The 12416-nt window shown below is 29.5% G+C and overlaps 2 protein-coding genes across 2 annotated transcripts; both read left to right on the top strand.

The window, feature by feature from the left end:
- The first annotated feature begins 1219 nt into the window (after nt 1-1219).
- Nucleotides 1220-3713, top strand: LOC111685551 (zinc finger protein 432-like). The gene is made up of 3 exons (XM_023447817.2): nt 1220-1567; nt 1800-1964; nt 2091-3713. The coding sequence occupies exons 1-3, from the start codon at nt 1280-1282 to the stop codon at nt 3423-3425; spliced, it is 1788 nt and encodes a 595-aa protein (XP_023303585.2). The 5' UTR covers nt 1220-1279; the 3' UTR covers nt 3426-3713.
- A 3105-nt stretch (nt 3714-6818) lies between these two features.
- On the top strand, nt 6819-12252 carry LOC111685550 (myoneurin-like). The gene is made up of 3 exons (XM_023447816.2): nt 6819-7204; nt 10626-10790; nt 10862-12252. The coding sequence occupies exons 1-3, from the start codon at nt 6911-6913 to the stop codon at nt 12206-12208; spliced, it is 1806 nt and encodes a 601-aa protein (XP_023303584.2). The 5' UTR covers nt 6819-6910; the 3' UTR covers nt 12209-12252.
- Nucleotides 12253-12416: the final 164 nt, after the last annotated feature.

The following is a 12416-nucleotide window of genomic DNA, read 5'->3' as shown; positions in this document are numbered from 1 at the left end:
AATTTATAATTTAAAAAATATAGCTTATAATTATTTTGGCGTTAGCCGGATTGTTAAAAAAATTTATTAAGTGCCGGTTCACACAGAGACAAAAAATTTTCTCTGTGTGAACCGGCTCTTTATCGATTTAATTAAAATTAATCCTTAAGACCTGGTTCACACTAGGAAATTTTTTTTGGGAAACTTTAGATTTTTGTGCGAGAGAGGAAGAGAAAGAAATATCAACCATCTCGTTCTCTCACACACAAAATCAAAAGTTTCTCAACAAAAGTTTCCTAGTGTGAACCAGGTCTAAGTTATTTTTTTTTATTTTTTGAGGGGGGGGGGGGTTGTATTTGGATGGCGTTGTATTATCATCATATTGCCAGGTTATCACACGTGAGCTCTGAGAAACCCCACCAAACGATCTATACCTTCATATAGGAAGTTAAAACACTGGGCTTGGTCGCATCAAATGTATTATATGGTCTCAACCTGAAATAAGTGCTAGAGTTTTAATGGTCTCAATTACTAGAGGTTATATCGTGAATTTTTCATTGCCTCCATTGCCTTCATATAACTTTGAACAGTTATATGAAGTAATACACTACACCAGTACGAACGAGATGCAAAACCGTCAAAGGGAAGGCAACAAAACAAGCCTTAACACGTTTAGGAAATAATCGCGATAACGCGAAAGTTGTTCCCCAACTCAGACCTGAATTACGACAGTCAAGTTATTTTTGAGCACTCAGTTAATTTTGTTTGACCTGGTTCACATTTGTTGAAAAACAAAACAAGTTTCCGAGTACGCGAAACTCCGTACCGCTAGAGATATGATTGATATTTCTTTCTGTCACGTAAAATCAAAAGTTTCCTAGTGTGGACCGGCACTTTGCTGGTTTAAGCGCTCAATATACGTGGTTTAAACTTGTGCAAGAAAAGCGAAAAATAAATATAATTTTTATAAAAATAAACACTAAAATTTTTATATCTTGACCCAAAAAGTCATGTTTTCTGTTCTTTTTTTAATAGCGAATCCTCAAACGCATCAAGGGGGATTTCATCAAACATCAGATTAACTAATCTTATTATTAATGAACATTTAATTGCTAACACAAAAACCCGCTCGGTCTAATATTCCTGTGTGAATGATTAATTTAAAGAAGAAAATCTAAACAACTTTGTTTTCACTGAACAAGCCCAACGTTTTTTTATGTACATACATATGTACATATGTTTGTAAAAAATTTTTTTGTTTGTATAAACTACATGCGAAAACTAAAATTTTTTGTAAAAAATGGCAACAAAAATGCTAAATATTCAGGATTATACTAACTATATAAAATGTGGAGAAATCTTAAGATCACCTTTACCAAGTTATCAAAATCCATTTATTTTAAAATGTTATCAGTGTGATAAAATCAATTTCATTTTGGAATCATTTATAATACACATTCAAGAACACTGCAATGTTGGAGAAGACTCAAAGGAAAGTGTTGATATAAAAATTTTAAATGATGATGAAGCGGAAAGTGAACCAATAGAAAATCCCGTAGTAAAACTAGAAACTATTCTTATGGAGGAGGTAAGTAAAATTTTGGGTGTACACGTATTTTTATGGATGCAATCCGGGAATTCAATGTAAAACTGCAGAACATGTCAATTGAAAATCTATCTAGCAGCTATACCGGCCTATATGTATGTCTGTCTCTATTAGTAAAGATCTAGGTGTAATAGACTAAAATATTTTTCCTTTAATACCATACAGAAGAAGAAGACAATATTTTATTGTAAGCTATATTTTTCATACCTTTTAGGATGACCCTCTAGTTGGTATTAAAGATGAAGTTTCAGATGAAAATCATCACGATGACAGAGAAGCTCATAGTAATAACATGGATGATAACGAAGACTTTGAGGATTATTCTACAAATACAGACGTAGAGTTTCAAACGGATGATACCGAAACGGAAGATGATGAGGTAAATTTCAAATGTATAGTATAAATAAAATATGATTTAATTAATAATTCATATTAAATAGTACTTTTCTAATTGCTGTCCTTATTTATTTGAAAATTAAATTGTCTTCTTTATTATATATTTTAGTTAACTACAAAAACCACTAAAAAGAAAAAGAAAAAAAGTGCATTGCCGCAGGCGGTTGAGAAATTTATTAATTGCAAACCAAAAATGCTAAAATTAATAGAACTTTATAAAAATCAACCAAACTTGTGGAATAAAGACTTACCTTTTTATCGTTTTAGAGATAAAAGACAGTCCTTTCTTGAAGAAATAACAAAAGATTTAAACAAACAATTGAATACAGAATACACATGGAGTGAAGTATCAAAAATTATAACATATATTTATGGTAAACATCGAGATGATTTCAAAAGACTACAACTTTATCAGGAAGATGATAAAACTCCAAAAGATGTTAAATACAAATGTGCTTGGTTTTTTGATGATTTATATTTCTTAAGACCGAAAAAGGAAATGCAATTACAAAAATTGGATACAAATTTGCCAGATTTAACGAAAGAGCAAATTATTAAAATAATCGAAATATATAGAGAATTTCCAAAACTTTGGAATACAAATTTAGTAGAATTCATATGTACAAATAAACGCCACGAAGCTTATGGTGAAATGGTAAAAAGTTTAGAAGAAAATATGAGTCTTGATATAAGTGTAACGGTATTAGAAGAATATTTACGCACCGTACACTATTACTTTTCGAAAGAAAAAGGTAATCGCATGAAAAATAAGGATAGTAAATCAAAAAAAGAAGACTATTATGAACACATGTTGTATTTGTACGATCATGAGGGACCATTTCATTGCGCTGATTGTAATAAAATGTTTTCAAAACCATTAGCATTTAAAGCCCACAGATCTACTCATGATGATACTGTACCATTTGCATGTTCTCTGTGCAATAAGGAATACAAAACACCTCAATCGTATACAGTTCATGCAAAACGTCACTTTGAGGATCTTGAGTTTACATGCACAGAATGCAATAGAAAATTTGTCGCTTACGCAGATCTCCGAGTGCATATATTAACACACTCTACTGATAGGCCATATTTTTGTGAAGTATGTGGCACTTCTTATCGTCATATTCAATGTTTCAAAAGACATCAGAGACGTCATGATAAACGTTACACCCACAAATGTCATCTTTGCTCTAAAGGTTATTATTCCAAAGATCGTTATGATGATCATATGAATTCACATATGAATATACGCTCGCATATTTGTCAGTTGTGTGGCAAGGGCTTTATTACAAGCAGAGCATTAAAGACGCACGCAGTCACTCATGAGGATGCCAGAAATCATGCGTGTAAATTGTGCGGGAAAACATTTAAGCTTAAAATTGGTGTATTACAACATATGCGGACTCATGGTAGCAGATTTGAAATCGAAGATAAACATTAAATAAGAAAAAATATATATAAATTTTCACTACTATTAATACTAACATTTATTTATATAGATTATGCAATAAAATTACATTTATAGAGTAATACATAGGTATTATAAATTATTTTAGTTCGTAGAATATTAGGTTAAATTAACTTAACCTTAAACCCATGGTGTTTTAATGTTGAAACCAGTGTTATGATATTAATAAATTCATCTTATAAATAAGGGAGCTTTGAATAATTATGGCCAATTTCTAAATTTTAATCGAATTTGATCTTGTATTTGTATACTTATATTGGCTATTATGTGTAAAAAGATACAACTTTTAAAATAGAGGTCTTTTGATTTGGAAATGTGTGTAACTTTTGACCTGTTGGTCGCAAAAAATGCCTAATTTACATATATGATCAATTATGAGCCAAAACGGATGATTTATTATGTACAAGACATGAGTTATTTACGATTAAATGAATTTTCCGTTCTAGGTTGTCTCAATATTCCATATTGAGTTATTAACAATAACTGAAATTTTATCTGATTTTTATAATTTTCAAGAGAGTTAAACCTTGGATGAAAAACTAGATGTGTGAATTAGTTGCTATAGTTTCTAAAGAAAACTACTCAAAAATAAGTATGAATGGATAGTCGGGCGTAGCCGACCATATGATACCCAACAGCAGTCAGTATGTATGTTAAAAATGGGGATTATTTAAAAAAATAAAGCATTTGGTTTGTTTTTTTTAACTTTATTTCGGAATATTTTTACTTTTTTGGCAAAAAAAAGAGATTTTTTTAAGAGCGCTTAAAGGGGAGTAGGGCAAAATACGGCCCTATCCTTAAAAATGTTGGTAGGGGGAGTTAAGTCTTCTTCAATATTATTTATGTAGAATTTAAAAGTGTTATTAGTGTTTGTAAGTGAATCTTGACCTTTAAGTCATTTTATGAAGGGGAGTTTGTATGGGGGATAGGGTCAAATGAAGCCCGATAATTTCAAAAATCGGTAGTGTCATTTAAAGTTCTATAAAACTAAGTTTTGTCGACTTTTGTTAACATAATAGATCATTTAAATTAATTATAAGCCAAAGGCCCTATTTGGGGGGTACGGTTGTATAGGGGCTAGTCGAAATAATGGACCGATTATAACCATTTTCAATAGTCCTTGGGCCAAAAGAAGCGTGTGTGCCAAATTTCATCCAATTATCAATTGCGGCCTGTACCTTGCGCACAAGGTTTACATGGACAGCCAGACGGACGGACGGACAAAGCTTAATCGACTCATAAAATGATTCTAAGCCGATTGGTATTCTTTAAGGTGGGTATAGGACGAATATTTTTGAATGTTACAAACATCAGCACAAACCCAATATACGCTCCCCACTAAAGTGGTGTAGGGTATAATGAGAAAAACATAATATTTTTATACAATTTATCGATTTTGCCGATTTTAAATAGAAAACTTCTAGAAGGAATGAAAATTTAGAAATAAATCTGAATTTAAATATTTCATTTAAAAACAAACTTAATTGAAAAGGGAGTTTGCTGCATAGTAGGGCAATGCTAAACCGATATTCATAAGGATTTATAAATGCATCTTTAAGATACCAAAATAATTCTTTTGAAATTATAAACTGTTTGAAAAAAATGCTATTGGGAATTAATTATCGTTAACGTAATGGACCAGCTAAATTTATAATTTCGAAATTAATAAAATGGATTAATTTCTTACTCCAATCTACCATATATTGTTTTATAGCTGATCTTATTATTATAGATTCAAAGTTTGGTATGTTAAACATTTTTTTTTTTTTTTTGGGTTTTGATTAGGATGGCGGTGCATCAAGCACTCATATTGCCAGGTTATCACACGTTTGTCCAGAGAAAACCCCACCAACCGACCTATACCTTCATATAGGAAGTTGGAGCATCCGGACTTGATTTCATCAAAAGTATTAATGGTCTCCACCAGTATATATTTGAGTTTAAATGGTCTCCACCAGGTTATATCGTGAGTATTGTATGGTCTCCACCAGTTAAAAACGTTTGAGTATTCTATGGTCTCCACCAATAAAACATAACCTCACTTGAGGTAATACGAAAGCACGAGGTTAATGTAGACAACATATAACTTTGAACAGTTATATGAAGTAATACATTACACCAGTGCGAGTGAGACGCAAAACTGTCGAAAGCCAGGCAACAAACACAAGCCTGAACGCGTTTAAGAAATAATCGCGATGACGCGAGAGTTGTTCCCCAACTCAGACCTGAATTACGACTCTGTTAAACATTTTGCTGTAAATTACAATTAATTATTTAGGGTTTTCACGCAAACGCTTAAGTATCCCATTTGTGCAATGAAACCCCGGTTCAAATTCTGTTCAATTATAATATGTATAAACATTTAAAAACAATGTCAAACAAAATCAAAAAAATAATAAATTATTTTAACAAAGAATTTTACAAAATATGTTTGAAATGTGAATATTTAAGTTCATACATTTTTATTAAATGCACAATGAGTTTGCGCAAGTTTGCCAATCTAAATAGTCGCTCAATCTTATAAGGGTTGTGCAAATCAATTTCCATACAAGTCAGTTGCGAGATTGGAAACATGCACAGGTTGCATAATTTACGAGGGAAACCCCTTAATGTATACATATATGGTATTCATTAGGGTCATTACAATGTCAACAAAATCAAAAAATAATAAATTATTTTAACAAAGAATTTTTCCAAATTATGTTTAAAATGTGAATATTTAAGTCCATACATTTTTATTAAAAGCACAATGAGTTTGCGCAAGTTTGTTGCCGCTCAATCTTATAAGGGTTGTGCAAATCAATTTTCATACAAGTCAATTGCGAGATTGGAAACATGCACTGGTTGCACAGTTTACGTGGGAAAACCCTTAATATATACATATATGGTATTCATTAGGGTGTTTTTGTCAACTTTTTATTTATCGATAATAAAAAAATTATAAAAAGTAACAATGACGTCTATTTAGACGGCGATAAAGAGTTTTCTCATTTGATTCATACAAAAACATACCGATATCTAGGACACCCAATATAATATCAATATGAATGACATTTCCATTATATTCTGTAAGAAACCGAACCTGACCAGTAAAATAACTAAATGTGTATTAAACAAAACTTTTTTGCCATTGATGAGTTTCCTACAACAGTGAAACTCTTATAAACACATCATTATACATAATAAAAAACCAAGAATAATGCATAATTTCATAAAATAATCTTTTAGAATCAACGCTCAAAATTTATATTCTTTAAAAATTTGCATTTTTTGAAAAAAGAAAATAAAACAAATAAATGAAAGCCGCAGCTAATATTTTGTTTTTACGCCGACAACTTTTTTTCCATCAACTTCATTCTCTTATTATATGTTTGTGTGTATCTAGTCAATTTTTTTGTTTTCATTTTTTTCTAAATGTTATTAACAGTATAAAGATAAATTAAAAATATTATTTAAAAATGGCAACAAAAGTTTTAAATATTCAAGATTTTGCTGGCTATATAAAATGTGGAGAGATTCTTAAATCGCCTTTACCAAATAAACAATATCCATTTGTTCTAAAATGTTATCATTGTGATAAAATCAATTTTATTTTGGAGTCATTCATAATACATGTCCAGGAACATTGCAAAGGTGTTACAGCATTATGTGAAAAGGTTGAAATTAAAGTTGCCACCGATAATGAGGAAGCCGATGAGGAGGCACATTTTGATAATCCTTTAATAAAAGTTGAGACCATAATTATGGAAGTGGTAAGTGTATTAATTAATACTACTGTTAATTTACATATGTATGTACATATGGATGTATGTATATGATTTGTTAAGTAATTTAATGGGGTGGTGAAGCATTTAGTTTTACAACAACCGGCTTCACTAAAATTTAGTCCATTTTTCAAAAGCTGCTGCAATATGTATACTTATGTATGTAAATACCTACATATGCTTGATATCATATGAAAAGGCTTACAAAAGCGTTAACATTTTGTTTTTGTTGTAAATTTTAGTTAATTACATTACAAACTACTTATAAAATATAAAATGTGTAAACTTTTTTAAAATATTTTTTTATTTTTTTATACACCTTTCAAAGCGCCTCTTGAAAACCTTCACATGATATCAAGAAAATTTGAAAAACAAAGCTTGACAAATATTGACTACAGGATATGTATGTACAGTGAATGAATTAAGTAATTTGCCTATGTAAAATTTTATAGATTGTGAGAAAAAACTTTATCTGAACAAAATAAAACTATTTATTTGTTGTATTTTTTAAAGAATATCTTATATTTTAATTTTCTACCATTAAATGTAAAATCGTGATATTATTTAACGAAATTTTTGATAAAATGAGAATGTATTGTTAATTTTTTAGGTCAATAAAGTATTTTGCTTTTTTAGGTTCTTTTTTTTTTGTTATTTTTTCAATATTGCTGCATTATTTTATAAAATTTAATATTTTTATTACTCCTATACCTATATTAAAATAAAATTTTTAGATATTTTAGTAGTTGAACTACATTTCTTGGACATTTCTTAACTGATTTACTATCCTATATACCTTTATCAATATTTGACTTAATATGAAATCTATCGTTTCTTTGATTAAATTTCGAAAATAATAAGTAATCTTGAATTGGATACATGATATATTAGATAATCAATGGATTTGGAGCTAGAAAAAATGTTTAGTGAGGTATAAATATATACAGTAGACGTCCAATAGTACGTGCCCTCTTTATTACGAATGTCTAATAATACGAATGACAAAATTGTTGCATTGTCTACTCTATAGTACGAATAAAGTCACAATTTTTCTGTTCGATAGTACGAATAACGCATTTTTAAGGGAATTTTGGTTTTATTTACGTATGAATGAAGTTTTTATTATGACTTTAATTTATTATTTCGTATCATTCACCTTTAGCTAGTGTTTTGTGTGAAGAAATTAAATTGGATGATAACGCCAATCAGAAAAATATTGAAGCCTCAAAACCGCTGTATTGGAAAGGCCGTAGGAATCATTTTACAAAGTAATAAACATCAATGTTAAATTATGGATTTTCTAATAAGTAAAATGTTATTTATATATGTATGAACTGTCTATTTTGAAAGTAGTATGACTCCACATTCCAATGAGTTTAAGCTGATCCTTTATGTGATCCTTTAACTATTCCAAGTTTTTAACAGAAAATTTTAAATTAGAGAATTGTTTTTTAAAGTGGTAAATTCCATTCAAGTTTTTAATAAAAGTTTTATGTAATCTAAACATGTTTAATATATTTTAGAACAGATACGTACATGCACATTGTCTTTGGCACACATATTTTTAAAAACATTAAAATTTAAAACCTTCTATATCTCATTTCAACCATCGGACTCACGATACTTTCAAAATTAAAAATTCGTATACGTAAATATGTCCCTTTTATGCCTGTTTACGTACAAGAAATTTATTTGAAATAATACACATTTATTATATTTTGTTTCGTTATGTAATTCTTCATGAAAAATAAAACAAAAATAAATAAAATCCAATATTTTATGTGTATTATTTGAATTTTAACGTACAAAATGTGTTGATCAATAATACGAATTTTTGGGTACTACGAAAGGGCCTGACATTATATAATTCGTACTAGTGGACGTCCACTGTTTATTTTAACAAAAATAATCTGGGGTTTTGGTCATTTTGTATTGATAAACAAAAACTACATTACGGAAACTCCATCTATTTGGGGAGTATTGTGTAAATTTTATTTAGAATTGTATAATATTGATTCTTATTCAATAAATCTAACACTAAGTACCATCCTAGCCACTCTAAGTATGGGGACATCACCATATACCACTATAGAACTATTAAATGCTAAAATCTTGATTTTCAACCTCATATTTTAAATTCTTTATTTTATGAATAAGATACAGTAGGCGTATTTGGATCTGGATAGTTATTCTTGATTTGAGTTCTAAATATTTATAAGTGTATGTATTAGCTGAAAATTTTTGCTTTTGTTGACCTTTGGGGTATGATAACCACCTATATTTTAAAATATATAAAGTAGGTATTTTTCCTGTACAACACGACAGTTTACTTTACATTGGTTCCAAGCATCCTAAGGTCTGTTTAGAGGTCTAAATTAAAACATAGTGTTCCTCCTAGTTCGTATATAGATTTTGGAGAAGATAAATCAGGAGTCCAATGGTTTTCCATGGATACAAGTCGACTCCCTTTGGCAGTTAAAGATTTTGAAGCACAACTCAGTGCGTTTTTTTCTAATATTTCTTTGGATCATTTCATCAATTACTCTATTTAATATTTTTTAATGTTATTGATTAAGCATCTCATAATTATATTTTAATTGATTTACACTTGTTCTAGAAATCTAAACTAATGTTTTATATCGAAATGGCCTTATTATTATCCTTTAAACATTTTTAACAATGAGGATATGATTTTTGCAAATTACGATTGAAAAATACTTAACATTCGTCCTTTTAACAATGAAACAATAAATTCCGAAATTCTTAATATGCAAAATACTTTTTTGACATGCAAATTCTGATGAAGAATAATAAAATGCAACAACAAATGCACAAAAATTTGTATTTTAATATTCTTGGTTTTCCCATTTTACACAATCTCTATTTTTAATTGGAAAACAAAAATTTACTTTTTACATATTTTTTCCAATTTTATTTATGAATAAAAATTTAAATTCTCTTAAAAAAAAGGTAGGCAAAAAACTTAGTTGATTCACTGTATGTATGTGTATACATTTATAATGTAATCCTCTTCAAAAAAAAACTTTTTTGGTTTGGTTAGGCGTGCAACTATGTGATGTCCTGGTGAAATTTAGTGGGATACCTCACTAGATCATATCATTCACAAATAAGATCATTTCCATTCGCTCTGGACTTGCGAAAATTTAACATATTTAGGTGTTTTATTGTAGGATATTGCCCTGTATATCTCCTTGTTTAACTTACTAGGGGTTAAACAAAAACTTGTATTGGTGTCTATATTTATTTTTCACACTACACAATGAGCAGGAAACATTCAATATTTCTAGTTTTAAGCATACATTACATGCATTTTTTGTAAAATTTTTAATTAAATTGTAATACAACAAATCTAATCGAATCTAAAAGAAAAAAATTATGAATATTTCAGGATGACCCTCTGGTAGGAATTAAAGATGAAGTTATTGAAGACAGTTCACACGATGGTGGAAAATATAACAGCAATAACATAGACGATGATGAAGACTTTGAAGATAATTCATGTGAATCAGATGAAGACTTTCAAACAGATGATTCTGAAACCGATGATGAAGAAGTAAGTTCAAGCACACTTAACGCTTTCGGTTAATGAACTAAAAATTTAATTTGATGGTTTTTTTATTACAGATAACTAGAACTAAATCAACTAAAACATCAACAAATAAAAAAAGAAAAAGTGTAATGCTACCATCGGTTCAGCAATTTATTAAATCCAAACCAAATATGAAAATTTTAATTGAACTGTATAAAAATAAACCAAACATGTGGAACAAAGATTTACCATTTTATCGACTCAAAGACAAAAGGCAGGCAACTTTAGAAGAAATAACTAAAGATTTAAATAATAAACTAAATATGACATTATCATGGAAGGAAGTTTCCGATATTATTGCTTACATTTATCTAAAACACCGAACAGATTTCAAAAGGCTACGTCGCTACGAAGAAGAGGAAAGTCATTCAAAGGCCAAAAACTATAAATGTTCTTGGTTTTTTGAAGATTTATATTTCTTGAGACCTCAACAAGAAATCAAACTACAGAAATTAGATGCTGACTTACCCGATTTAACAAATGAACAAGTAATTCAAATTATACAAATATACAGAGAATTTCCTCATCTTTGGAACTCAAATTTAATTGAATTTATATGTTCAAATAAGAGACATGCAGCTCATATTGAAATGTTGAAGAGTATAGAAATGAATATGAATATAAAAATAAGTATCAGTGCATTGGAAGAATATCTACGTAATATACATCATTATTTTTCGAAAGAAAAACGCCTTAGAAAAAAGAATGCAAAAACAAAAAAACACTCTGATGAGTTCTATGAACAGTTGCAGTTTTTGTATGATCATGAAGGACCATTCAACTGCACCCAATGTAAACGGGTTTTAACGAAACCTTTATTGTTTAAATTCCATAAAGCCACCCATGATGAAACGGCCCAATTAACATGTTCTCAATGCAATAAAGAGTTTAAAACAATTCAATCGTATACCGTTCATGCTAAACGACATTTTGAGGATCTGGAATTTGCTTGCAGTATATGCGATAAGAAATTCGTAGCATATGGAGTTCTTAGATTACACATGTTAACACACACTGGCGATAGGCCGTATTGTTGTGAAATATGTGGTGCTTCGTATCGCCAAGTGCAATGTTTAAATAGACACAGAAGACGTCATCTAAAGCGATATTCTCATATATGTAGTATTTGTTCTAAAGGATATTATTCCAAAAAAACCTATGAAGATCATATGAATTCGCATATGAACATAAGACAGCACATTTGCCAATTGTGTGGCAAGGGATTTATTACTAGCAAAGCATTGAAGACCCATGCAGTAACTCATGAGGATGCGAGAAATCATGCATGTAAATTGTGCGGAAAAACATTTAAGCTAAAAATTGGTGTATTACAACATATGCGAACGCATGGCAGCAGAATTGAAGTCGAAGATAAAAATTAAAATAAAAATAAATAATTAAAAATTAAATAAAAATGGCATAATTTAATTTTAGATCTTATCTGTGTATGCAACACGTTCGGGGGGTGTTGAAAAATGAATTCATGAAACTTTTGATGCCTTTTTTAAATAGTGCTAATAGAACTATTCAGCCCTATTCTGTATTTCGATTACATTTACGCATTCAGTTAAGCAATGATCGAAAAAAGGT

The sequence above is a fragment of the Lucilia cuprina genome, chromosome 3 (assembly GCF_022045245.1).
Source record: "Lucilia cuprina isolate Lc7/37 chromosome 3, ASM2204524v1, whole genome shotgun sequence".
NCBI lineage: Eukaryota > Metazoa > Arthropoda > Insecta > Diptera > Calliphoridae > Lucilia > Lucilia cuprina.
Note: the sequence above shows the minus strand (reverse complement) of the source record. Positions and strands in the feature narration are given on the sequence as shown.

Coding starts and splice junctions, on each gene's coding strand:
- LOC111685551 (XM_023447817.2), top strand. CDS start 1,280: ATGGCAACAAAAATGCTAAATATTCAGGATTATACTAACTATATAAAA. Junction 1,568..1,799: donor AAACTATTCTTATGGAGGAG/GTAAGTAAAATT, acceptor CATACCTTTTAG/GATGACCCTCTAGTTGGTAT. Junction 1,965..2,090: donor CCGAAACGGAAGATGATGAG/GTAAATTTCAAA, acceptor TATATATTTTAG/TTAACTACAAAAACCACTAA.
- LOC111685550 (XM_023447816.2), top strand. CDS start 6,911: ATGGCAACAAAAGTTTTAAATATTCAAGATTTTGCTGGCTATATAAAA. Junction 7,205..10,625: donor AGACCATAATTATGGAAGTG/GTAAGTGTATTA, acceptor TGAATATTTCAG/GATGACCCTCTGGTAGGAAT. Junction 10,791..10,861: donor CTGAAACCGATGATGAAGAA/GTAAGTTCAAGC, acceptor TTTTTATTACAG/ATAACTAGAACTAAATCAAC.